General features: G+C 58.9%; 2 protein-coding genes across 2 annotated transcripts; one reads left to right on the top strand and one right to left on the bottom strand.

Moving 5' to 3' along the window:
* Window positions 1–457: 457 nt before the first annotated feature.
* Window positions 458–8,500, bottom strand: R3HDM4 (R3H domain containing 4). The gene is made up of 8 exons (XM_077121399.1): window positions 8,373–8,500; window positions 3,277–3,431; window positions 2,684–2,808; window positions 2,308–2,431; window positions 2,129–2,214; window positions 1,801–1,886; window positions 1,646–1,701; window positions 458–684 (listed from the first exon to the last, which is right to left on the bottom strand). Exons 1-8 carry the CDS (start codon window positions 8,450–8,452, stop codon window positions 581–583), a joined length of 816 nt encoding a protein of 271 aa, XP_076977514.1. The 5' UTR covers window positions 8,453–8,500; the 3' UTR covers window positions 458–580.
* Window positions 8,501–9,618: 1,118 nt separating this feature from the next.
* On the top strand, window positions 9,619–15,839 carry KISS1R (KISS1 receptor). Its single transcript, XM_077119371.1, is given in 7 exon segments — window positions 9,619–9,785; window positions 12,610–13,199; window positions 13,857–13,981; window positions 14,419–14,554; window positions 14,791–15,023; window positions 15,234–15,548; window positions 15,550–15,839. Coding segments are annotated over 7 exon segments (1,710 nt in total). The 3' UTR covers window positions 15,694–15,839.
* The last annotated feature ends 8,493 nt before the right edge of the window (window positions 15,840–24,332 follow it).

The raw sequence follows: 24,332 nt of genomic DNA, 5'->3' as shown, positions 1-24,332 counted from the left end.
AAGAGGGTCAAACCAGCCCTTTAAACTCAGCTTCTGTCCTGGATCGCAAGGCATACACACACACGCCTCGCACGCGTGCACACACACACATACATATGACAATGCTCCTGGGGCCAGGCCTGGGACCCCAGAGAACCCCCCCATGTGAGCTAAACCCCAGGAGGGGGGCCAAGCAGGGGCTGAGGCCAAGGCCCCACTATATGTCAGCTGGGGTGGGGTTTGGGTTTTCCTCAATGAAAGGGGAATTTAAAAATCTACAACAAATCATGCCAAATTCATTAAAAGTGATTTAAAAAATCCAGCCTCTTCCTCCTCACTGGAGCTTCAGACTAGGCTGGAAAAGCCGAACGAAGAAACGTGAAAAGGCCCAGGCCGGGTCTCCCCGCCCAAATACAAGTCCCAGAACAGGTAACAGAGCAGGGATAGGCATGGGGGAGCTCAGGCCACCAGTGCTTGTCTGCGACAGCCGGGCAGGGAGGGGCAGGGGTGGGGGAGGCCCACCCCAAAAGGAAGAACAGCTTTCCAAGGACAAACTCTTCAAAATCACAGCGGGGGGCTGGGGGTGGCGCTGGGGCCGCCATCAGCTGCGCTGCTCCAGGTAGGCTGAGAGGAGCAGCCCCGGGGGCAGGAAGTCCAGATGCCGATTGCTGACCTTCATCTGCCGTTTGCCCTCCAGGTCGGCGCCTGCGGGGAGGCCCGGGAACGAGGGTTACCGGTACTTGGGTGCCCTGGGTCCCCAGCAGCATCCCACTCCCACCCCCTTCCCTGCCATGGCACAAACGGTGACACTGGAGCCCACCGCTAACAGGCGCCCTGTGGGAGGCAACCCAGCCCGCCGAGGTCTTGGGGTCCAGACTCCCCGCCCCCAGCTCCCCCCTTGCTCCCCAAAACCCAAGCTCGGGCCTCCCTGGGTCTCTGTTCTTGGCGCCCTTCCCTCCCCACCTGGCTGCGTCTCCTGTGTTCAGGCCACAGTGCAACCGCCACAGAGGCGCCCCCCGCCCGAGCCAGGACCCTTCCCCCCACCATTCGGAGGCTGCAGGAACAAAGGCAGGGCTGGGGGCTCTGGCTCCAGCAGAGGAGCTGTCCTGGGGTTGTCATGGAAACAGTCTCCTCGGCAACTCCAGGCAGGAGGCAGATTTGCTGGGCACAGGGGACCAAGGGGCCTGGGGGGCGCCTAGGGTCAGCAAGCATTTCTCCAAGGACTGTCACTGGGGAGCTGTGTGCCGGGACCACCCCCCCAACACAGGCAAGGGGACCAGGCCAGGGGCAGGGCAGGCCTCCTGAAGTCCCCCAGGGACACCTTTGGGGACAGGGTCCCCTTTATTCATCTCAAGGTCAGGTGAGGTCCCTGACTGTGCAGGTTGGGTGGGGAGGGGTGGCTCTGCATCCAGCTATCCAGCTCCCCAGTGGCCTGGCAAGGGGGAACCCCTGTGTCCACAATGTTCACCCCAATACAGAGTGGGCACATGAGGCAACAATTCTGCCAAATCCAAGGCAGTCAGTTCCACCACCACTCCCCCCATCTCTGCTGCTTCTCTGCTACTGCCGCCCCCACCCTGGGGCCCCCGGCAGCCTTCCGCTGGGTAAACAGATCCCCTGGGACCCTGGCCTGGTTTCCAGGTTCCTGGAAGCACCGGGCACTCACTGGCGGAGATGAGGTCCATGTATTGGCAGATGGCGTGGAGCAGGAGCCTCTCGAAGCTGCAAGGAGCCGGGCAGTGAGCGAGCTGTGGGCCAAAGCTGCCTGCCCAACCCCGGAAAGCTAGTATGCCCCCTACCCGCCCCCCCCACCTCGCAGACCTGCTGTCCAGCATGGCCGTGTAAACAGCCTGGGGGGACACGGAGAAGAACCTCAGCAGCCGCTCCTCCCAGGACTCCAGGGTCTCCTGCAGGAGAGACAGGCCCAGGGTTCAGATGGGACTATGAAACCCTTTACAGGATGTCCCCTCCCACCCTAGCCTATACCCATGGTTCAAATGCCACCTTTGACACCTACATAGGGCTATTTAACTGTCCCCCAGGGTACAGGCACCCTGGCATCTCACCTTGCACCTTTGGATGGCCTGTGCCTTCTCCTGGTGAACTCCTACACATCCTGCAATACCCTTGAGGCACCACCCGCACTCACCATGGGGATGCGGCTCCGCTTCAGGACAGCTCGCAGGCGCCGGCTGATGCGCTGGAAACACTCGCGGGGTGTGTAAGCTGGGTCCTCTGTGGGAGCCCAGGGATTGGAGTGGGTCCACTGCGGGCCCTGCCCCCCGCAGATCTGCAAGCCCCTTGCACCCTCCCCCCACCCGCCCATACCTGGCCGCCGGTCCTCGCCCCGGCCCGGACCCCTCCTCCGGGGCTTGCTCTTGGCCTCCTCCTCCAGGTAGTAGAGAACCCGCTCCTGCTCCTCCCCAGAGCGGTTCATGAAGTCGTTCCAGACCTGGTAGGGGGCCACTTCACCTCTGAGTCTCAGTTTCCCCAAGGACACACAACCTCCATGCACACTGTCCCTGTGGGCACCCTGGTCATCCCAGGAGGCCAAGAGTTTGTGGGGGCACCCCTGTGTATGGGGCCTGTGCTGGGGAAACCGGGGGCCACAGCAGACAGGGCTCTCTCAGATGAGGGGAGACATGGATCAAACAATGCCTGTTAGGTGGCTTATTCCAGGGGCGATGAGCAGATGGGGGGGTACCTCCATGTAGGTGGCATTGCTGCAGGCCTCTGCAAAGATGCCAGGTGCTGCAGAGGGTGCCAGGTCCCTGTCCTCTGGACCCGGCGGGCACCCATCCACTTCTAACAGGCTCAGGAGGTACTGGGCTAAAAGGAAATAGATGGTCTCTGGGCTTGGCTCCAAGGGGACCCCACAGACCATTCTTGTTCCCTCCCAGGACCCGTGGCCACCCCAGCCTCCCCAGGTCTCTGTATCCAGGCCCTTCATTCATTGGCTCACACCAGCCTCCCACCTCCGTGCTCTGGCTGCCTTTCCCAGAATGTGTGGAGACTATTCAGCCTTCAGAATTCCTCCTACCTCACCTAGCTTGTTGAACTCCTAAACATCCTTCAAAACCCCAGCTCCAATGCCCAGAGCTCCCTCTGGCCCAGCCCTGATACCTCACAGAACTGGTGATGCCTCTGACCAGTTCTGTTTCCTCCCATCCCCTCCGGATCAGGCTTAGCTCAGTACCAGGTTTATGGTAAGGGTGAGAGATAATTGCGATGTGCACCCCATTTTCATTTGAGGCCTTGGATGAGAGCCCCCAGGAGGTGCCTTCAAGTGCTGCTTACTGTTCTCCAGGCGTTGGAGGCTCTTCCGTCCCTTGGCCTTGGGCACAAGGTCTGAGTTCCGCACAGCCTGGTTGATGAAGTGCTGCTTTCGCTTGGAGGCTGAGAACCTCTTCACTTGGGAGGCAGCTAGAGCAGGGAGGCAGCTGGGTAGGGGCCTGCGGGGACAGGGGGTGGGAGTGGGGACTCCTCAGGGCCAAGACAGGCTGAGATACCTGGGTAGAATCCCACCACAGTCATCTGCTGCTTGGTTTCCTCCAGCAACAGGGAGCTCATCCCCTCCTGTATGTTGAATGAATCCTGGACCCTTAAAATCCTCATTTTGTTTTATCCCTATATGATCTGGGAGGTACGTATAACTGCCATGACAGATGACTAAACCGAGGTACAGAAAGGGGAAGACACTTGCTCAAAGTCGCAAGTGGCCAAGAAAAGCTGCCTGCCCCACTTCCACCCTTCTGGGATTCAAATCCCAGCCTCCCCTGCAAGTTTCTCAACTGACTTGACTTTATCGAGTACCCCCCCCCCCCGCCCCCGCCAAGAGCAGATAAACCAGGAAACAGCCCCCAGAGGCTCAAAGTGAGGCCTGAGTCCCCCCCATCCCCACGCCACCCCTTCCACACAGTGGGGTTCTGGGCTGGGGAAGAGGCTGGAGCTTATCTGCTCTCCTCCCAGCAAATGGCTTTAATTACAGAGGTGGATTAGCAGGCACGGCCCAGCCTCCTGCAGGGAACCCAAGGGCAGGACATTCTGCGGGAGGGGACAGGGGATGGGGGGGCCTCAAATGGAAACTTCCCCACAAGAACAGAAGCCACACAGCCTGCCTGGTCTACAGGAGGTTCAGACACTTGGAGGGTCTGGGGAGTTCGGAGTCCCCTTGCCCCATCCCCTAACTCTCCCTGCTCCCTCCGCTCCAGCCACACAGGCCTCCTCCCTGCTCCTCCAGCAGCCCAGGCCCTGTCTGGCCTCAGGGCTTTTGCACAGGCTGTGTCCCTGGACACAGGCTTGCCTGCTTATCTCCCTTAGGCCTTGGCTCAAGCAGCCCCCCTCTGGGGGGCCCTGCCCCCTCTATTTAATCCCTCACCTTCCTTCCACCATCCCGGCTCACTGCTGTATCTTCTGACCTCCCCTTGTGACTGTCGGCTCCCACTGTGGGGGGCTGCATGCCTCCTTCACCGCTGGCGCCCACAGACATGGTCATATACAGCAGATGCTCAAAGGGACAGCTGCCACGTGACTCCAAGACAGAGTACAACCCAGAGTCCAAATTTCTACCGGAACTTCCCTAGCGTCCAAGTTCCCCAGACTCAAAATGAAAACAGAAGCCCATGTATACCCTAACCCCCCAGGCATCCAACAGGTAGCTTAAGATTCTGACTCCTAAGAGCCCAAGATGCTGGATGCTTCCCTGGGAAACAACACGAAATCCTGAGATACTCAAGACCAGCGCCCAGGAAGGCCTGGGGTATCAGAGCTGAGCTGTCCAGGGTCTAAACACATGTAAAGAGTGCTCGAACTTTAAATGTGTGCACTTTATAGCTTTAGCTCAAAAAGTCAACAGGTTGACCAAATCAAGTGCTGTCCAAGGCTGGAATGAGATGTGAAGGCAGCCCCTCACTACCCACCTCAACCGCTACCTGCTTGATCTCCCCCTGAGACGGGGAAATCATTCCCCTCTGCCCATGTTGCTCTTGAACAATAGTAAAGCCCCTGGATTCGGCATTTCCTCCATGTTGGGCTCATCTCATGCCATCTTCACCATTACCCTGGAGGCAGGCACTACTATTCTGACACCCATTTTACAGATTTGGAAACCGAGGCACAAAGAAGCATCACTGTCTCAAGATCCCACGGTTGCTGGGTGGCAGCAAAGAGGACAGCTGTGACAGGAAGTGGTGAACAGTATCCAATGAGCAATCAGTGAACGCTAGAGATTACTTAAGTAAACTTCCCTGAAGCCCTAGCCCTCAGCCCCAGCCCAGCCTCAGGTCCTCCCGTGGCCACTGAGGCTCTGGCGCTTGCGTCTCCACCCATAAGCTGGACCGAGCCCAGGAAAGTTGCCTGGCAGGGCTGATAACAGGATCCGGGGCTGGGGGGGTGGGGGTGGGCGGGGGGGAGCTGTCAGGGACATCAGAGGGCAGGACTCAGCGAGACAGCTCTAGCTGCCCCCTCATGGGGTCCAGTATCATTTCCCCAGGAACCCGAGTCTCTGAGAATCATGCTTTCCCTGGTTCGGGATTTGAACCCAGGTGTGAAGAAGATGGCTCCCCCTGAGTCACTGAGACCCCTGCTTCTGCTGGGGGGCCCAGGGCAAGGGCCCCTCAGACCACCACCTGTGCAGCTTCTCCCTCCAGACTTCCCCTGCTCAAACACCACCCCGGGCTCTCCAGCACCCTCAGGATCCAACCCCTTGGCCTGGCATTTGGGGTCCTGAACTGTCCTGGGGCCTGGCCCCACAGGTCTGTGCCCCGTCCCACCTGGCAAGCATTTGGGGATACACCACCTCCTCGTGGGCCTCAAGCACTGGAAAGAAGGGCCCACCATCAATTCCAGCAGGCCGATTCCAACCGGATTCCAGCAGGAACCAAATAAGGAACCTGCTTTAATGCAACTGCCGATTCGTTAACGTGGAACTCATGGCCCATAGCTCTACACCTCAGGACTGCACAAAGCTTCTCCAACACACGCAGTTTACCCATCTGGCAACCTGCAGCCTTCTTGTTTTCAGGAACACTAGACAGCACTTCATGCTACACTCAGGGACCAGTTTAAACAGCCAAATTGTCAAAAATATATATTTTTTTAAGCACAAAAATGCAGAAAAAAGAAAAAAACGCAATGTGGCACTAAATAGGATGAAAAGGCTACTTGGTTACAGTCTGAGAGCCAAAGCAAGACAGCAGGATGTTGTCTTCTCTGATATCAGCTAGGAAGGCACACATTGGGTGACTAGGATTTTTCATGCTCTGTACATGCCTGCAAATGACCTTGAAAACAACCACAGGCATGGATTTGGAATTACAAATACATTTTAGCAAGTAGGAACATTTGCAAATACAGAATCCGCAAATAACAAGATCAAGTGAATATCTACAAACCAAAATATCTATGCCAACCCCTTCTTGGGCCTCTGTCCCTGTCACTCTGCTCCAGCCACAGGAGATTCAAACTCACCAGACATAGTCCCGCCCCAGGGCCTTTGCACGCGCCTAGCCTGCCACCCGAGCACCCTTTCCCTGGTTCATTTGGATCTCTGCTCAAATGTTTTCCTTGGAAAAACTGCCCAGATCCCAATTTGCCATCAGCCTGTTTCCTCCTTCACAGATCCATCAGCACCCAAAATCAGCTGGTCCATTTATTTGCCTCCTCCTTCATTGCTACCTCCCTCACTAGACATGTTAGAGCAGGATGGGGTTGGTCGAGCTTGGTATCTGCTGTGTCCCCAGCGCCCAGCCCACAGTGGGTACTCACTATGTGTTTGTTGAATGAATAACTAAACTGTTTACACACCCACCCAATTGCCAGTTTGTCTGCTTCCCACGCCCCACAACCAGACTACTTTACAGATGGGGAAAACTGAGGACCTGCAGGGGGGCATCTAAGGCTTCCTGGAGCCACCAAGCCCAGAGAAATTCCCATCACCTGATAAGTAGATGGGCCATGCCAAGGGCAGTGCCCACCCAGCCTGGGGAAGTTGGCCAGAGCCTGGGGGTGTGGTTCTCAGCACCCAGAGCTTGCAGCCTGTTGGGTTTGGGCTGGGGTGGGGGAGACAGACCCATTTGCAGCCCCCACACTTGCAGGTTCTGGGATGGGACCGTTGATATTCCACGGGTAGGCAGGGATCTGCCTTCCTTAGCACCCCCACCCCACCCCCATGGGCAGGCAAGAGGGAACCCCACTTCCCGGAGCAGGAAACAGAGGCTCAGAGCAGAGGTGACTCAGCTTGGCTGGGGCAGGCAGCACCCCACCCCGAACCACCCCCCAGGATGCATGGGGTGGTGACAGCTCACCCACCCAGGGGATGAGCACCCAGCCAGCCAGGTTTGAAAAAAAGGTGTGGGGGTTAAATGTCCAGGTCGGGCATAAACATATAACATATTTGCATATTTACACCAAGTATCACTTCCAGGTTGCAAAAGGGTACAGGGAGAAAAAGGGGATTCATTTTGCGTAGGGGAGTCCTTTGTAAAAGAGGCATTTGTCTTTCCTCCAAATAAATCCCCACCTCTATAAAGACCCAAATATACCCAGGTTGGGGATAAAAATAGGGATACACCAATAATAAAATCACAACAGCCATAAAAACAAATGATAAAATAAAATCATTTAAAAATAACAACCAGGTGTGTTCTTCAAATAATGAGATGTTTAAAATAATAACTGGAAATTAATTAAAAGAATGAAAGCTCCCGTTTGGGCTGGAGGACGCTACTGCTCATTTTCCAGTGGGGAAGCTGAGGCATAGAGGGACAAAATTTACCCAAATCCCATCCCGCAAACGGTTAACTCTCCCTGGCATAAGGAGAGGTCCCGTTCAGCCACCAAAGCCACCTCTGGCCCCTGCTTGCCTCTGAGTCCGCCTCCCCCCCCCACCCCACGGTGGGCCCAGGTCCTGCCCCCTCCCGTGCTCACCGGGGGCTTTACCCCAAGAAAACCCCAGAGCCCCATCCCCAGGGATGGTAGCCCAGGACCCGGCGGGGGAAGCGGGGGCTATGTCTGCAAACACCAGGACCCGGAGCCCGGGGACGGCGGGACCCGCGGTGCTGGCCTGCCAGGCTGGGAGAGGGGGCGGGACCCCCGGGGGTGGAGACCCGAGACGGAGACGCCGAGGCTGCGGGCGCAGGTGACCAGAGCGTGCGCCCCACCTCCCGGGCCCCAACCCGGGCATGTCGGGGACCGGTGTTTCCGCCGCGTAAATCCCCGGGTAACAATAAAGGACCCCCCAGATTGCCCCCACACCCGTCGGAGGGTAAAACCCCAAAGCAGGGGGGCGGGGCGGGGACCGGGGAGGGAGGGAGGGGGAGGAGGGGGAAGAGGGGGAGGAGGGGGGAGGCCCCCAGCCCCGAGCCCCGGGCCGCCCACCCCCCTCCGGCGCTCACAGCATCCGCCGCCCGCCCGGGGCGCTCCCCGCCACCGCCGCCTCCTCCGCGCCGCCCTCGGGCTTCTCCAGCGCGACCATAGCCCGGATCCTGCCGCCGCCCGCCCGCCGGGCCTTCCCGGGCCGGGCAGGAAGTGACGGTCGCCCGGGGGCGGGCCGGGGCGGGGCTGGGGCTGGGTATGCGGGGCGGGCGGCGGCGGCGGCGGCGGCGGCTGGTGCGCCCCAATCGGGCCGCCACGGGCAGCCAGCCCCGGGGCAGAGGAGGCACTGGGGCAAGGGCGAGAAGGTCCCGTACTTCCCCACCCAGCACCGGAGGGGGCGTCCCTTCCACCACTGCCAGCCCCCTCCAGTCTTCCGATCTCAGCCTCAGTTTACCTAAGTCTAACAACCGGAGAAGGACACGCCCCCCTCCCTCACCTGCCTCTTGGCAAAGGCCACTGTGGGCTGGGCGTGGGTGGAGGGTGGCGGGGCAGGGGGGGCTGGGCGCTGGGGATCCAGCAGGGATCAGAACAGACCCCTCCACCCAGGGAGTAGGCGGCGAAGCCGGTACGGGTGCTCCCTGGGGTGTCCGGGATAGGAGGTGTCCCAGGAGAGGTCCGCTGGACTGCCGAGGCTTTCCTGTGAAATGGGGAGGGTGAGCCAAGCAGAGGGACAGTGCCCGGGCCCCTGGCATCCGGAGAGGCTGGAGCAGAGTGATGAGGGCAACAGGGGGCCATGGAAATGGGGAAGGGGCAGACCCTGCTGACCTGGCGGGTGGCCTGGGGGGTGGGGGTGGGTGACAAGTCTCTATTGCCCCAAGGACAATAGTGAGGTGGGGGTGGGTGACAAGTCTCTATTGCCCCAAGGACAATAGTGAGCGGTGGAGAGTTGAGAGCAGAGAATGAAACTTGTTCTAGATTCTAGAATCCACCCATCGTGCATAAGAAATGCAGGGACCAGAGGACCAGGTTACATGCCCACCCCCCACCCTCCAGGGGTGCCACCCACCAGATCCAGCTGGGTGGAAACCATACAGGACAAAAGATTTGGTTGCTTTAACAGATAACGAGCAAGGAGAGGAAAAGAAAAAAGAGAGGCTGAACTGTTAAAACACCCAAGAGTACAGGCTGTGTAACATCATGTATATAAGTATAAAAACACGCAAACACCATAGCTGTGACAGAGGTCAGCTTGAGAGGTACCTGGGAGCGGGGAGGAGTCTGGTCTGGATGCTGGGAATATTCCTTCCTGAAGATCTGGTGCCCCGGATGGCGGGAGAAGGCCTTAATTCCCAGGAATCCAGCCCAGGCTGTGGTCACCACTTGGACCTCACCTTCATAACAACTCTCCGTGCCCCCCTCCACTCCCACTGCTCCTCCCGGCATCTCAGCCTGTCAATGAGCCCCCACTGCTCCCCAGAGCCCCCAGCGCCAAGGTCCAGCCCCCTACCTGGTCCTCTCCCACTTCCGGTCTACTGAGCAGCTCCCCAAACTGTGCCTCTACCCCCCACCCCCGCCATCGATGGAGCTTATTATCGCCCCCAAGGAATTTTCCCTGCATTTCTTTCTTTTAATTCTTTTATTGAGAATAACTTAAAAAATATATATTTTTATTATAAACAACAAACTGACATACCAACATTCTTGACATACGATCATTCTTGACATATGAGCATTCTGTTTTTAAAAAATATTTTTATTGTAAAAACTTTACATACATACTCTTGAGATAAAAACATTCCATACAAGGTGTACAATCATTGTACACCTCACAATATCATCATATAGTTGTGTATTCATCACCGTGATCATTTTTTAAACATTTGTGTATCTCCAAGAAAAGAAAGAGAAAAGAAAAAACTCATGCACATGCCATACCCCTTACCACTCCCTTTCACTGACCAGTAGTATTTCAATCTACTCAATTTATTTTAACCTTTGTTCCCCCTATTATTTGTTTATTTTTTATCCATATTTTTTACTCATCTGTCCATACCATAGATAAAAGGAGCAACAGACACAAAGTTTTCACAATCACACAGTCACATTGTGAAAGCTATATCATTATTCAATCATCCTCAAGAAACATGGCTACTGGAGCACAGCTCTACAGTTTCAGGCACTTCCCTCCAGACTAATACATCTTAATCTAACAAGGTGATACCTATATAATGTGTACGAATAACCTCCAGGATAACCCCTCGACTTTGGAATCTCTCAGACATTGACGCTTTGTCTCATTTCTCTCTTTCCCCTTTTGGTCCAGAAGGTTTTCACAATCCCTTGATGCTGAGTCTCAGCTCACTCTAAGATTTCTGTCCCATGTTGCCAGGTAGGTCCACACCCCTGGGAGTCATGTCCCACGCAGAGAAGGGGAGGGCAGTGAGTTTGCTTGCCATGTTGGCTGAGAGGCCATATCTGAGCAACAAAAGAGGTTCTCTAGGGGTGACTCGTAGGCCTAATTTTAAGTAGGCTTGACCTATCCTTTGTGGGGTTAAGTTTCATAGGAACAAACCCCAAGACTGAGGGCTCAGCCTATTGATTTGGTTGTCCCACTGCTTGTGAGAATATCAGGAATTCTCCAAATGGGGAAGTTGAATTTTCCCCCTTTCTCCCCAGTCCCCCAAGGGGAGAGAATAACTTTTAGATACAAAAGGGAAAAAAAGAAGAATCTCCCACCCCCAGGCTCCTCTAGAACTTGGTGCACTTAAAGGCATATGTGTGTTTACTCATTTCTTTCCCCATTTTTCAGTCTTTTTTTATGCAAATGGTCATGTCTTCTCCTCTGCCGCATAGCTCCCCGATGTCCTGGGCGTCATGGACCCTGTCATGGCCCTTGAAGTGACATCTGGAGCAATTCTGCAGGTGTGGGGTTGCAGGGTCAAGGACCTTTGTCTGGTTCCTCCACCTGGTTCCCGCGTCACCAGCTCAAGTGCTGGCCAGTTTGATGGCAGAAGACCCCGCCCCCCACCACCCCCCCCCCAGTCCCAGCAAGGTTAAGATTTTTATTTAAAAATGGTCACCTTCTAACAGTGAATAAAAAAGTATTTGCAAAGCCCCCTTCGGGGAATGGTGAGAACAGGGAGAAATTCAACATCCCCAAGTTGAATTCTTGATATTCTCACAAGCAGTGTGGACAACCAAAGCTATAGGCTGAGCCTCCAGTCTTGGGGGTTGTTCATATGAAACTTAACCCCACAAAAAATATGTCAAACCTACTTAAAATTAGGCCTAAGAGTCACCCCCAAGAGAATCTCTTTTGTTGCTCAGATGTGGCCTCTCTCTCCAGCCAACACGACAAGCAAACTTGCCACCCTCCCCCTGTCTACATGGGACGTGAACCCAGGGGTGTGGACCTTCCTGGCAACGTGGGACAGAAATCCTAGAGTGAGCTGGGACTCAGCATCAAGGGACTGAGAAAACTTTCTCGACCAAAAGGGGGAAGAGTGAAATGAGACAGTGTCAATGGCTGAGAGATTCCAAACAGAGTTGAGAGGTTATCCTGGAGGTTATTCTTATGCATTAAGTAGGTATCACCTTGTTAGTCAAGATGTAGTGGAGAGGCTGGAGGGAACTGCCTGAAAATGTAGAGCTGTGTTCCAGTACCCATGTTTCTTGAAGATGATTGTATAATGATATAGCTTTCACAGTGTGACTGTGTGATTGTGAAAACCTCGTGTCTGATGCTCCTTTTATCTACCTTGTCAACAGATAAGTAGAACATATGGAATAAAAATAAATAATAGGGGGAACAAATATCAAAATAAATTTAGTTTGAAATGCTAATGATCAATGAAAGGGAGGGGTAAGGGGTATGGTATTTATAATTTTTTTTTCTGTTTTCGTTTTATTTCTTTTTCTGAATAGATGCAAATATTCCAAGAAATGATCATGATGATGAATATGCAACTATGTGATGATATTGTGAATTACTGATCATATGTGTAGAATGGAATGATCAAAATAGAAAAAAAAAATGGGCATCTTCTATCAGCCACATCTGAAGTGTCTCTCACCTGCCCTGAACCATCCATGGCTCCCCAGTGGCCTGGGGACAGACTCTTCGCTGGCCAGAGCCTCTGCTGAGGGCTGGCTCCCAACCCGGAGCTCCAGCCTTTGCCCTTCACAAGCCTTTAACCAGGCTGCTCCCCCTGCCAGAGAGTCTCCCCCACCCACCTAAGATCGGTCCTTCCAGCCTCCCCCTCCTACCTGTTCTTTGGCACCCGCCCTCCCTCCAGCCCTTTCTCCCATTCTGACCAGGTGCAAGGCGAGAAGGGAAGATGGAGGGAGGAAGCTGTGCGGGGTGGTGGAGGGGGAGCCGAGGGCGCGCTGGCAGGAGAGGGAGCACGCGGCGAGCGGCGGCTGGAGAGGCTGGGAGGCGGGGACCTGGGGGGGCGCCGGCTATAAAAGCGCGAGGAGAGGAGCCGCGAGTCCAGCAGAGGTGCCCTCCAGAGCCCGTGGACTGCAGCCTTTCCCGGGCTCCTCGGGCGCATCCCGGTGGGTGGCCGCGACAAGGAGGTGGGGGGCGGGGGGGGGGGGGGAACCGCCGCAGCATCCAGGCGCAATCCTGGTGGACGGCTGGGAGGAGGAGAAGGGCGGCGCAGCCCTGCACGCCACCACCACGGAGGGTCCCAACGCGTCCTGGTGGGCGCCGGCCAACGCGTCGGGCTGCCCGGGCTGTGGCACCAATGGCTCGGACAGCGTGGGCCCCGCGCCATACCCCGTGGACGCCTGGCTGGTGCCACTCTTCTTCTCGGTGTTGCTGCTGCTGGGCCTGGCCGGGAACTCGCTCGTCATCTATGTCATCTGTCGCCACAAACAGATGCGGACGGTGACCAACTTCTACATCGGTGAGCGCCCTGGCGCGGGCCGCACATGCCGGCCACCCCGCGGGGCGCTACGAGGGCCGAGTGGCCAGGGGTGCCCCTGGAGCGCGCCTGGGCCCTCCCAATCCCGAGCCTCACCCCACCCCCGCACAGGGCCCCCAACCCTCCCTCTGTCGTCTCTGTTCCTTGGGGTAAGATCGCAAACTCCAGCGTCTGAGGCCCCCATGCGGGGAGTTAATTATCCGAGAGGTTGGGCGCGTGGCGCCGAAGGGTTGGGAGAGTTCCGCCTACAATGAGGTTCTGATAAGGCAACCGATGAACAAAGGGGAGTGGCCCGCGACTCCCAGTTTGCGACCTCTGCCCCAGTGGCTTCCAGAGCCTAGGTCTGCGCACCTGTGATTGGGGGCGCCTTGCCAGCACGGCCGGGGCTCAATCTGTATTTACTATCCAATGGTGAACTTCCAGCTAGCACCATCCACCCATTTCGCAGATTGGGAAACTGAGGCCCCAGGGGCAGAGGACCCAAAGCAGAGGCGATTGCCGCCGGAATGTGTGCGGAGCCCCCGCTGGGCAGCTGTAGAACCCGGAGACTGGAGGTGCCCCGGTTTCTGTGCCCCAGGCTGTCCCAGGTTGCGGTCTCCTGAGCGCCCCTCCAAGCTCCTGCGTGTTTCCCGCCTGCAGCCAACCTGGCGGCCACGGACGTGACCTTTCTGCTGTGCTGCGTGCCCTTCACGGCCCTGCTCTACCCGCTGCCTGCCTGGGTGCTGGGCGACTTCATGTGCAAATTCGTCAACTACATTCAGCAGGTGCGGAGGAGAGCGAGCCCGGGGGCAGGGGGAGGAGCCTAGGAGATGGGGAGGAGCCTGGGTGGGAACGGTGGGGAGGGGGCAAGGTTAGGTTAGGGTTAGGTGAGGGATAGGGTCAGGGTTAAGTGGATGATAGGTCCCTGCCACTTCTTGCCGCCTCTTGCCTTGCTGGCGCTGCCATCCCAGCACAGCTCCGCCTCTTCCTGTCTCCATCACTTTGGGGTCTCAGCCTCACACCTAGTCCCCCCTCACTCCCCAAGCCCGTGTCCGGCTTCCCACCCACCCCACCCCTCAACCCTTGACCCTTGGAGACCCTTCCCGGAGCACATCTCCTGAGTGGGTCAGCCTCGCAGGGGGACAGGCACAGCGGGCGGGTGCAGACAGGGAAGGCCCCGGCTGGGCAGGGGGCCACACGCTCGGCTCCCAGCCCCGCGCAGGTCTCGGTGCAGGCCACGTGCGCCACGCTGACCGCCATGAGCGTGGACCGCTGGTACGTGACGGTGTCCCCGCTGCGCGCCCTGCAGCGCCGCACGCCCCGCCTGGCGCTGGCCGTCAGCCTCGGCATCTGGGTGGGTGAGTGCCGCGCGGGAGCCGCACGGGGGTGGGGGACAAGTCCTCGCGTCCCGGGCGCCCGAAGCCACCCGCTGTCGCTCCCTGGGAAGGCTTCGATTGCTCACCTGGGAAAGGCGCGCCCTCACCCTCCCTGTGAAAGGCTGTCCGGGGTGCGGACCCGGGCGCCCCGCAGTTGGTGGGGGCCCCGGGAGGCATCCGCGGTCCCCTACCCGGCTTCAGCAGGGCTTGTGGCGCAGGCTCTGCGGCCGTTTCGGCGCCGGTGCTGGCCCTGCACCGCCTGTCGCCCGGGCCGCCGACCTACTGCAGCGAGGCCTTCCCCAGCCGCGCCCTCGAGCGCGCCTTCGCGCTCTACAACCTGATGGCGCTCTACTTGCTGCCGCTGCTGGCCACCTGCGCCTGCTACGGCGCCATGCTGCGCCACCTGGGCCGGGCCGCCGTGCGCTCCGCGGCCGCAGATGGTTCCTTGCAGGTGAGCAGCTGGGGGCGCCGCGGTGCGGACGCAGGCGGCGGCGTGCTTGGGGGTGGTGATGGTGGTGGTGTTAGGAGCAGCTGGGGGAATTTGGAGCGGGAGTGACACCCCAGGGCCTCTAGGTGGGGAATTCCAAGGGGGGAGGCACGACCCATCCCAGGTGGAGGGGTGACGCGCAGCCGCCCCTCAGCCGCTGTCCCCTACCTCCAGGGGCAGCTGCTGGCCAAGCGGGCGGGTGTCGTGCGCGCCAAGGTCTCACGGCTGGTGGCCGCCGTGGTCCTGCTCTTTGCCGCCTGCTGGGGTCCCATCCAAGTGTTCCTGGTGCTGCAAGCGCTGGGCCCGGCGGGCGCCTGGCACCCGCGCAGCTACGCGGCCTACGCGCTCAAGATCTGGGCACACTGCATGTCGTACAGCAACTCGGCGCTGAATCCGCTGCTCTACGCTTTCCTGGGCTCGCACTTCCGTCAGGCCTTCCGCCGAGTCTGCCCTTGTGCTCCCCCGCGCCCCCGGCGTCCCCCTCCGGCCCGGACCACACTCAGCCGCCGTCCCCCGGGCCGAGCTGCACCGCCTGGCCGCCCATCCGGCCCCCTCCAGGACTCCAAAGCGGGAGAACAGCGCTCCAGGGGCGCCCAGGCTGTGTGTTCTGGGGGAAGACTCCTCCCCTCTCTGAGCAGCCTCTGTGGGGCTCAGGATGTACGTCACCCAGACACCAGGGGGCGCTGCCCCAGGACGGCTGTTGTTACCTGTCACTAGTTATATTCTTATTGTGGAAATGTGTTGCCTTCCTGTAACATTTGGTACAAATATGCCTTAGTGTTTGCCACTTTAGTGATTATTTCTCTATTCCCTCAAGCCAAAAATGCGCGGGATACTGGCATCTTCTGGGTCTTTCCAGAAAGTGTCAATAGTTGTTTTCAAGCACTGCCAAGGTGGTTGGCTGTGAGACTGCGAAGTTTCCTCCCACTTTCAGAGATATTAAAGCATGAAAACAATGCACATCTGACAGTTGGTGAAACAAAGGCCTATCCTTGCTTCCGTGGGGGAAACTCCCAATTCCTGGCATCGAAAATATTGGGGTTGTCCAATAAATAACTCCTTCTCTGGACCCCAGGACACAGCACTACCCCAGCAGAAAGCAAGAGTGATGAGACCTAACCCAACAGTCCGGACTGCCTTTCTCCTCCCTTATGACCCTGTGGGGAGACTGCCATAAGCTGCCGGGCCTGCCAGCAGCGCTGTGCTCCTCCCCGTGCTCCTCCCCATGCTCCTCCCTGTGCTCTTCCTCGTGCTCCTCCCTGTGCTCCTCCCCATGGCTGTTGTGCTGCCCCATGGCATGGCCCCCTGGGAAGAGTCAGACATACTCCTCAGCAGAAGTAACAAGGGGTGGGAGTTGCCAGGTCCCTTAAGGCCTGGGCTGAGACATCCTGTAGCGGCACTTCTGCCACCTTCTGTAGGTCAGAGTGTCACAGTCCCACCCAGATTCGAGGGCAGATTCAAGGGTGCTGGGTGTGCCTCCGGGGCAGGATTAAGTGCAACCTTCCTCTGCCACCCCACCCCGCATGGCATGCAGATCTCAGACTCTGTCACCTGCAGGACAAGGGTCCATCTCTGTGGGGGCCCCCTAGGGTTCCAAATAACTTGGGGGGCCTCATGGGGTTTACCTTTAGCCAGACACCTTCACACGTGGCCTCCAAAGTTGCTCATGTGCTGAGGTGAGAGCAAGAGGGCAAAACATCACAGGATTTTTTTTTTTTTTAATTTTTTTTTATTCATCACAGGATTTTTACATCTACTTGAAGCTTGCACTGCCTGGTCTTCAAGACCCAATGTCCTAGAAGGGGCAGGACATGAGGTTGGCCTCTTCCCCTCTGCCAACAGGCCCTGTCCATCTCCCCACTGCCCCCTCCACCCAACAAACTCTAGGCTCCAACCTCCCAGCTCTCTGTGGGCTTCCTGAATTTGCAGTCCTCCTTGCCTCTCAGTCTGTACATTCAAAGGTGCCAGGTTTGCCCCTACCATCATCAAGTCTTAGTTCAGCTGCCACCTCCTCCAGGGAGCCCTCCCAGACTCCCCTAACATTGGTTCAGGTGCCTTCTCCCGGGTCCCTTGCTCACAGCTCGGATCACCCTGTGTTATACCAGCCATGTGCAGGTCTAACTCGGTTCCCATGGAGTCTCCAGAGCCCAGCACACAAAAAAATCTGATAAGTACTTGTGGGATGGAGAACCCAGCGTGCTGGGGGATTGAAAGGGGCAGCATGTTCAGAAGACTGGGGGGTGGGTGGTGGGTGGGCAGGATTTGGATGAAAAACCAAGGGGGAAAAAACCATCTATCCCCAAAAAGGGAAAACATCCGTTCATACAAAAACCTGTACACAGGTGTCCACAGCAGCTTTGTCATTGCTAAATACTGGAAACAACCCAGCTGTCCAACAGCAGGTGGCTGGTCACGTGGACTGAGGCACACCTGTACCAGGAATGCAATTCAGCCACGGCAAGGAAGGAATGAAGGAATGGGGAAAGTGATGGTCACAGCTCCCTAGCTGAGCTTCAGGGCATCCTGCCGAGGGGAAAAGGCCAGGCTCCAGAAGGCACGTGACATAAGATTCCATTTCTAGAATATTCTTCAAGGACAGAATCATGGAAATGGACAGCAGGTTAGTGGAGGCTGGGTTAAGGGTGGTGGGAGAGAAAGGTGGGCAACCAGCATGGGACCCTTGCCTGTAGTTGATGCACAAATCTATGTCGGTGATGAAATTGTGTAGAACTAAGTGCACACACACAAATTCGAGAAAAACTGGGGACTTCCAATAAAACGAGTGTCAGTTAATCCATGAGCATCTCAAATAAAATAAATAAATGTATATATATATAAAGAGGTCAAAGGGACATCTGGAGAAGAGGAATCATTTCCAAAGACCCACGGCCTATCCGTTTGTGGGTTCTGTGCTAGATGCTGTTTGCAGGCTCTCCTGTGGCGGGCTGCGCTGGGGGCGGGGCGGGGGGGTCACACCAGAGGGAGGCGGGGCCAGGGACCCCATGGAGCCCCTCTCTAGCCAGAGATATACAATGATAGCAGTGACGAGGGTTGGGAGGGAGATACATCTGTTGTGGAGCCTGGTCCGGGCAGAGGAATTCAGAAAGGCTTGCTGGAGGAGGCGAGTCCAGGAAATGTGAGCTGAGCTCAGAGGTGGGGAAGCCGGCACCAAGCAGAGGGCAGTGTCCGGGTGCGGAGACTGGCCCCGCTAGGTGGAGTTGAGGAACCGCGAGGGGGTGGCGCGTACGTAGGGCTGAAGCGAGGACAGCCTCGGGAGCGCGGAAGGCGGGGAGGGCAGGGGACAGGGGTGATCCGCCTCCTCCAGGAAGCCCTAGGGACTCCTCCAGGCTGGGCCAGGCCTCCCTGAGGAGCCGCCGGAGGCTTCTAAAGCAGCGAGAGACCTGCCCGCGTGCGTGAGGCTTTCTCCTATGTATTATTTCACTACTGTCGACGTCCTACGACCTCTGGGTTTTTCAGGACCTGGCAAGTGCCACTGCAACTGACCAGGGAGAGGGTAGCCCTTGGGATCTGTATGGGGAAGGACAGGGGTGACCCTGAGACCCCAGACGCTGGTGGGGGGCAAGAGGGGGCGGTGGGAGAGTGGAGGAGCCCGAGGGAAGAGTTGCAGAATTAAGCAAATAAAAATGCAGACGTTCGTTTAAACTTCCATTTCAGAGGAAGAATGAATCATTTTTTAGTGTAAGTAGGTCTTGTGCGATGTTTGGGATATACTTAATTCAAAAGGAGCCACCGAGAAGAAAATGGGCCTCAGTTTCCCCAAGTCTCAAGCGGGAGAACCCGAGAGCCTCCTTGTAATTCAGGTGAACCAGCTCCCCCTGGCGGTGTCCGGCCCCCGTTGCTCCCGGAAGGCCCACCCCCGCCCCTTGTAGGCCCTGCCCAGGCTGTAGCCTCGCCCGTGCCCGGCAGAGGGCGCGCGCACACCACCAGGATTCCTGGCTTTCATTTCTCCGCTCCACAAACGTTTCTGGGGCGCGCGCGGGGCTCCCAGCGCCTAGGGGAAGTCGCCGGAAGTGGAAAACCCCAGGGGTCCTCAGTTTCTCCTCTGCAGAATGGGACAAGCAGGTGGGTGACAACAGAAAATGGGCTTTGGGGCCGGGCCTAGCATCTCCCCCAAGCTTGGTGAACAGTCCGATTTGGTCTCCAGCCCTGGATGGATCCCTCAACTCCACGGGAGCAGGGAGCCAGCACATGGCTTCAAACATTCAACCAGCGTTTACTGGGCCAGGCTTGGTCCTAGGGCCAGGGGGCCCAGCCCAGAACAGGGCAGAGGGATTAAACAGGATTAAACATAGTGGTGTCCTCTGAATAGCATCAGAGGAGGTGGGCCAGGGTGATGGAAGCAGGGGATGGGGGCTCCTCACCCCCCAGCAGGTGACATGCAGACTTGAGTCCCTGGAAGGCATCAGACCAGTGGAGGTCTGGGAAGGGTGCTCCAGGGAGGGAACAGAGTGCAAACTGAAGAGGCCTGGCACACTGGAGAGGAGTGGGTGGGGGCATCAAGGTGTGCAGTTCGGGTTTCACTCCACGGTCATCAGGATGGGGTCTGGGGGAAGTTGTAGGAAGATCCCCCTACAGAAATTGGGATCTCTATGCCCATTTCACAGCTGGAGAAACGTAGAACAGAGCAGGGCCTGCTGACCCCAAATCAGGAGGCTGGAGCCAGGGGCTACTGCCAGCCCCCAGCTTGGGCCATTGGAGCCAGCAAGTCTGGGTAAAAATTCCCAGCTCCCTCCCTGAACTAAAAATAGAAGCCCTCTCACTGTAGGGCAGCTGAGAACTCTGCAGCCCCTCACCCTCCTGGGCCCAGTGCCCAGAGGGCTGAGGGTTACTCCCTGGGAAATGGGGGGCAGACCCTGCCCTCCTACTCTTCAGGGTATTTACGCCCCCCACCTGTCCCCTTCCCTTTGAACAGAAGAACATGTCATCCTCAAAAACACTCTGAAGAAGAGTGAATTAATACTGACCCATTTTAATGAGGGGTAAATTGAGGTAAGGAGCGGCTCTCACAATGCCCGATGGGGGAGGAGTGAGTTCTGGTCTGTTTGGCTGCAGTTACCCCATCACTGGGGGGCTAGCCTTAGAGGACTAAGGCTGGAGCCAGGCCCTGTAAAGGTCTCAGCCCTTCTCTCCCCCCACCCCCACCCCCAACTTTACCTGGCCCTCAGGGAGCATCTCCAAACTCTTCTGTCCCACCTGGGGGCAGACGGCCCCTCCAGTGGAGAGGGACAGCAGTTTCGGGTAGGTGTTTCCTTCCCTAAAGGAGAAGGCCCCTGGGCCACCTGCTGCCATCCTCAGGCCTCTGGAATGGCTGGGTTCCCCGGGACAGGCCGACACCAGGTCTCCAGGGTGGGAACGATATGAGGGGCCATGGAGAAGGGGGAACTGGTGTGTGCTTAGGCGAGGGCACCCCTTGGGCATAGCTGGCTGCTTCAAAACTGAGAAGCCAGGGGCCGTCTGGTGATCCCTGTCCACTTACCCTTAGTGGGCTGTAGTTCCCGGGGTCGCCCCTTCCTGAGTCCCCCCACCCCCGCTTCCCACCCGTACCTCGCTTTCCCCACCACAGAGTGGGGACCGGAGGGTTTGAGAAACGCGTGAGCTTCACGCACTGGCCTCAGAGCGGGCCACCGCATGCTCAGAACCTGGACAAGGCCAGGAGCAGCATAGCGGGAGGGAGGCCCTCCTGCCCCCTCCCCTAGACGGTGGGGTTCAGGGTCTCCCGGCGCTCCCCCCCACCTCCACCCCCCGGACCCAGAGCCTTTGCGCGGGGCGGGGCGCAGCGCCTCATCGCGGTGCCACGGACCCTCCCTCTGGCCTGCCCCCTCTTCTCCTGCACCCGGCCTCTAATCCCCGCTACAGTCCCCATTTCACAGACGTGGAAACCGAGGTCGGTGGGGGGTGACATCTCTGGCGCCAGGGCTGGGTGGCGCAAGCTAAGGGGCCGGGGTCAAACTCCCAGCCCAGTAGGCCCAACGCAGGTGCTCAGCAGCATGGGCAAGGGCATCCCCACCCGACAAGGGTCTTCCCGCACCCCTCCAGGCCGGAAAACCGGTCGGTACCCCTTCCCTCCGGCGCTCTCCGCTGGGCCGGGTGCTCCCACGGCGCTCTCTGCGCTGGTGTCCGTGACGTGCACTTTGCCCACCGTCCCTAAGCAGGGGGCGGGGCGTTCGCCGCTCTTTTTCCCCCGTTCCCTTTTATTATTTATTATCATTTAAAGGGGCCACGACCTCCAAATTCCCGTCCCTCTCTCCCCCACCTCAACCCCTCCGGGCGAGCTCTGTGTCGCCGGGGCCGAGCGCGGGGGCCGCGGGGGCGTCCAGGGAAGGGGGAGGGGGCCTCGAGAGACCCCTCCCCGCGTCCCGGGCCACGGCGCTGAATCACCGGTGAGGTATTTGCATCTGAGAGCGATTTGTCACCCGGTGATTTGTCTGCGGGGCGGTGAGCGCGCCCGGGGGGGGAGGGGCGGGGAGGCCGCGCGCGGGGAGACTTTTACCAATCGGGTCGGCTGGGGGTGTAGACGCGGACACACTGGAGAGACGGTGAGTCGGCGCGAGGCACAAACCCCGGCGGGCGCCCGGGGCCAGCAGCGCGCGCAGCTCGGCGACCCGCGCCCGAGGCCAGGCCGGGGCATGCGCCCCCGGAGCGGCCTCCGCGCGGTAAGGCTGGGGTGGGGGTCCGAGGCGGGGGTCGAGGCGGCCTTTGAAATCGTGGACTCGGGTCCCCGGGTGGAGCCGCGCGCGTTCGAAGCGAATGGGGGGTGGTCCTCAAAGTTCGGCAGGGACGTGGGGGAGGGGCCCGGAGCCGGTTCCGCGCCCCCACCCGGCAATCCGCACCCCCTCCCAGGACGCGCGGGGGCGATCGGGGGTCGAGGGGGCGCTCGGGGCCCCCCCTCCCCACCCCAGCGGAAGGAAATGGTCTCGGGGCACGCGCGGGGGGCTGCCCTCGGGGATTCTGTTTAATTTGTTCTCCCCGGAATCGGGTGTTTATCCGGGAGCGCCGCGCGGGGAGCCCAGTTCCCGGGGGACCCTTCCCAGCGGGGTGGGCTTATTTATAAAGTGGCGGCTCCCGGGGTAGAGAGGGACACCAAGGTCCCTGCGCGCCCCGGGTGAGGTTCGGCTCGGGTTCTCGGCTGCCCCGGCGGGGACCCCCGGGAAAAGCCCCCTATCCCGAGTCTCCCTGCCCCCCCCAGACACAAAAGCGGGCGCAGGAAGCGCGGGGAGCGCGCGTTTGTCAATTTTAACGCTCAGGGTCCGTCCCGGGCCGGCGGGTTTGTCAATTCTCTTCCGTCTCCAGCAGCTCAGGCCCGGGGAGCCGCCGCCCCCGCCCCCGCCCCCCCCATGCAAATCGGCCGCTTTCCAAGAAGCCTTTGAAATCCGGACCGGGGTTTTTGTCGTGTTATTTCTTCTCCTTCTTCAGGTTTTCTTTTCTCACTTCCTCCGGCTGCCTCCCCGCCCCCCGACTTTCTTTGCCCCCTCCCCAGCCCTCGGCCCCCGCCCCTCCCCCTGCCTCTTCCCGTCGTGGAGTGAGGGGCCCCTTTCGCCACCCTCGGGCCCCGAGCCTTGCACAACTCTTTAAATAACCGTGTTTTGCAAGGCCCGGGCCGAGCGGATGACCTCTCTCCGTGCAGCTCTGGTGGGGGGGGGGAGGGTGTGGCCCTGGTCCCTCCCCGCCCCTCCAGCCCAGTCCTAGGCCCACCCAGTACCCCCTATCTCAGTCTGAGAATGCCATCCCCAAGGGGTTGTCATAAAGTGGGGGTGGGGGTGAAGGACAAAGGGCTTTTTGGGGGGAGAGGTCTGGAAGGGATGGGTGTCGCCAGCTTGGGGTTAATGGCTGTGAAGGGGGGCCCAGGCTTGGCCCCGGGGCTCTGGGGTTCCCACCTGCCCCCTCCACCCGCCCTAACCAGGAGGCCAGCCTGCTCCCCTCCCCCCACCGGGTGACCCGGAAGGGTCATTAAACCCAACCGCCCTAGTAGAGGGGCTGCCTAAGGGGAGTGGCTTCCTCTGGCCTCTTCCTCCTGCCCCCCTTTGGGGGGCATTGCCTGGATCATTTCCGTGGGGGGGGCATGCTTGTCTTTTAAGTTGTCAAAGGTGGGGGAGGGGTGGTGGACCAGACCAGACCCTGGGCAAGAAATGTCCCCTCAGCACTTCTCAGGGCTGGGGGTGGGAGGAGGGGTGTGACCTCCAGCTCCAGGGGTAGGGTGGGGGGAGACTTAGCTACCGCTAAAGGTTGGCACCTTGTCCTCTGAGAGGGTCTTTGTGCTGTCCCCTGGGGAGGGGGACCCTGAGCCCTTCCCCTTTACCCACAGGGTCCAGGCCCCAACCACTCTGCCCTTTTACCCATGTCCCTCCTGCTGGAGGCCCAGGGGGTCTGGGTAAAGTGTGCCCAGCTCCCTGTAGCTTCTGCTGGGCCCCTCCCCTGAGCGTGGAGTCTGGGGGGGTTGTCTACACCACAGACTCCCCTGGGTGGGTGCGGCTGCTCTCTGAGGGCCCCAGGAGGGGGAGCCTGGCCCCTCCCCTCTCTGGGCCCCATCTGCCCCAGAGGGGGGTTAGGAGCCTTTGGGGGCTCATTTACCCAGCTCTTGGTGCCTGCTGGACCCCCCTGCCTTAGAGGAGGGTGGAGCCTAGCCTCCTGTCCCCACTGTTCCTGAGCTATGCCAGCTGGGGTGGGTGTCACCCCTGGGCCTGTTGGGTTCTGCCTGGTCTGTTTTATTGGCGGCCTGGGCGGGTGGAGGTGTGGCTTGGGTTTGGGTGGGGGGCCAGGGTGGGGATATCATGGGCCAGTGGAGACTGAGGCCCTGGAGGCTGAGACCCCAGGTTGGGGACCGAACGCATTACATTCTGAGACATTTACCCCATTTGGGGTCCCCAGGAGGGGCCTGAACTCTCTCCCTGGCTCCCTGAGAGACACTTCAGCATGGGTGCCTGCTACAGCTGGAACTCAGAATCAGAACCCAGAACCCACTGGGACTCTGGGGCACTGGCATTGGCTCTAGCCAATCAGAGACCAAGACGTACCATCCCCCTGTTCCATTTATGAGGCAATAACCCAAGCTTTCTCTCGGGGAAGACAGTCAGCTTGTTTTCTAGTGGGCGCTGTGAGTGACCCCGCCTCTTGGGCCCACTGGAGGAGGGTGAACAGGAGCTGGCCGAATGGGGCGAGCAGACTCCTCCACCTCCAGGCAGCTCACCGGGTTTGCATCCTGGTGAGCAGGAGCGTGAAGGGAGTTTCCCAGAGGCCTTTGCAGGCCTGGCCTCA

Source organism: Tamandua tetradactyla, chromosome 11, assembly GCF_023851605.1.
Source record: "Tamandua tetradactyla isolate mTamTet1 chromosome 11, mTamTet1.pri, whole genome shotgun sequence".
NCBI lineage: Eukaryota > Metazoa > Chordata > Mammalia > Pilosa > Myrmecophagidae > Tamandua > Tamandua tetradactyla.
The sequence above is the reverse complement of the archived record's forward strand: the minus strand, read 5'-3'. Positions and strand labels throughout refer to the sequence as shown.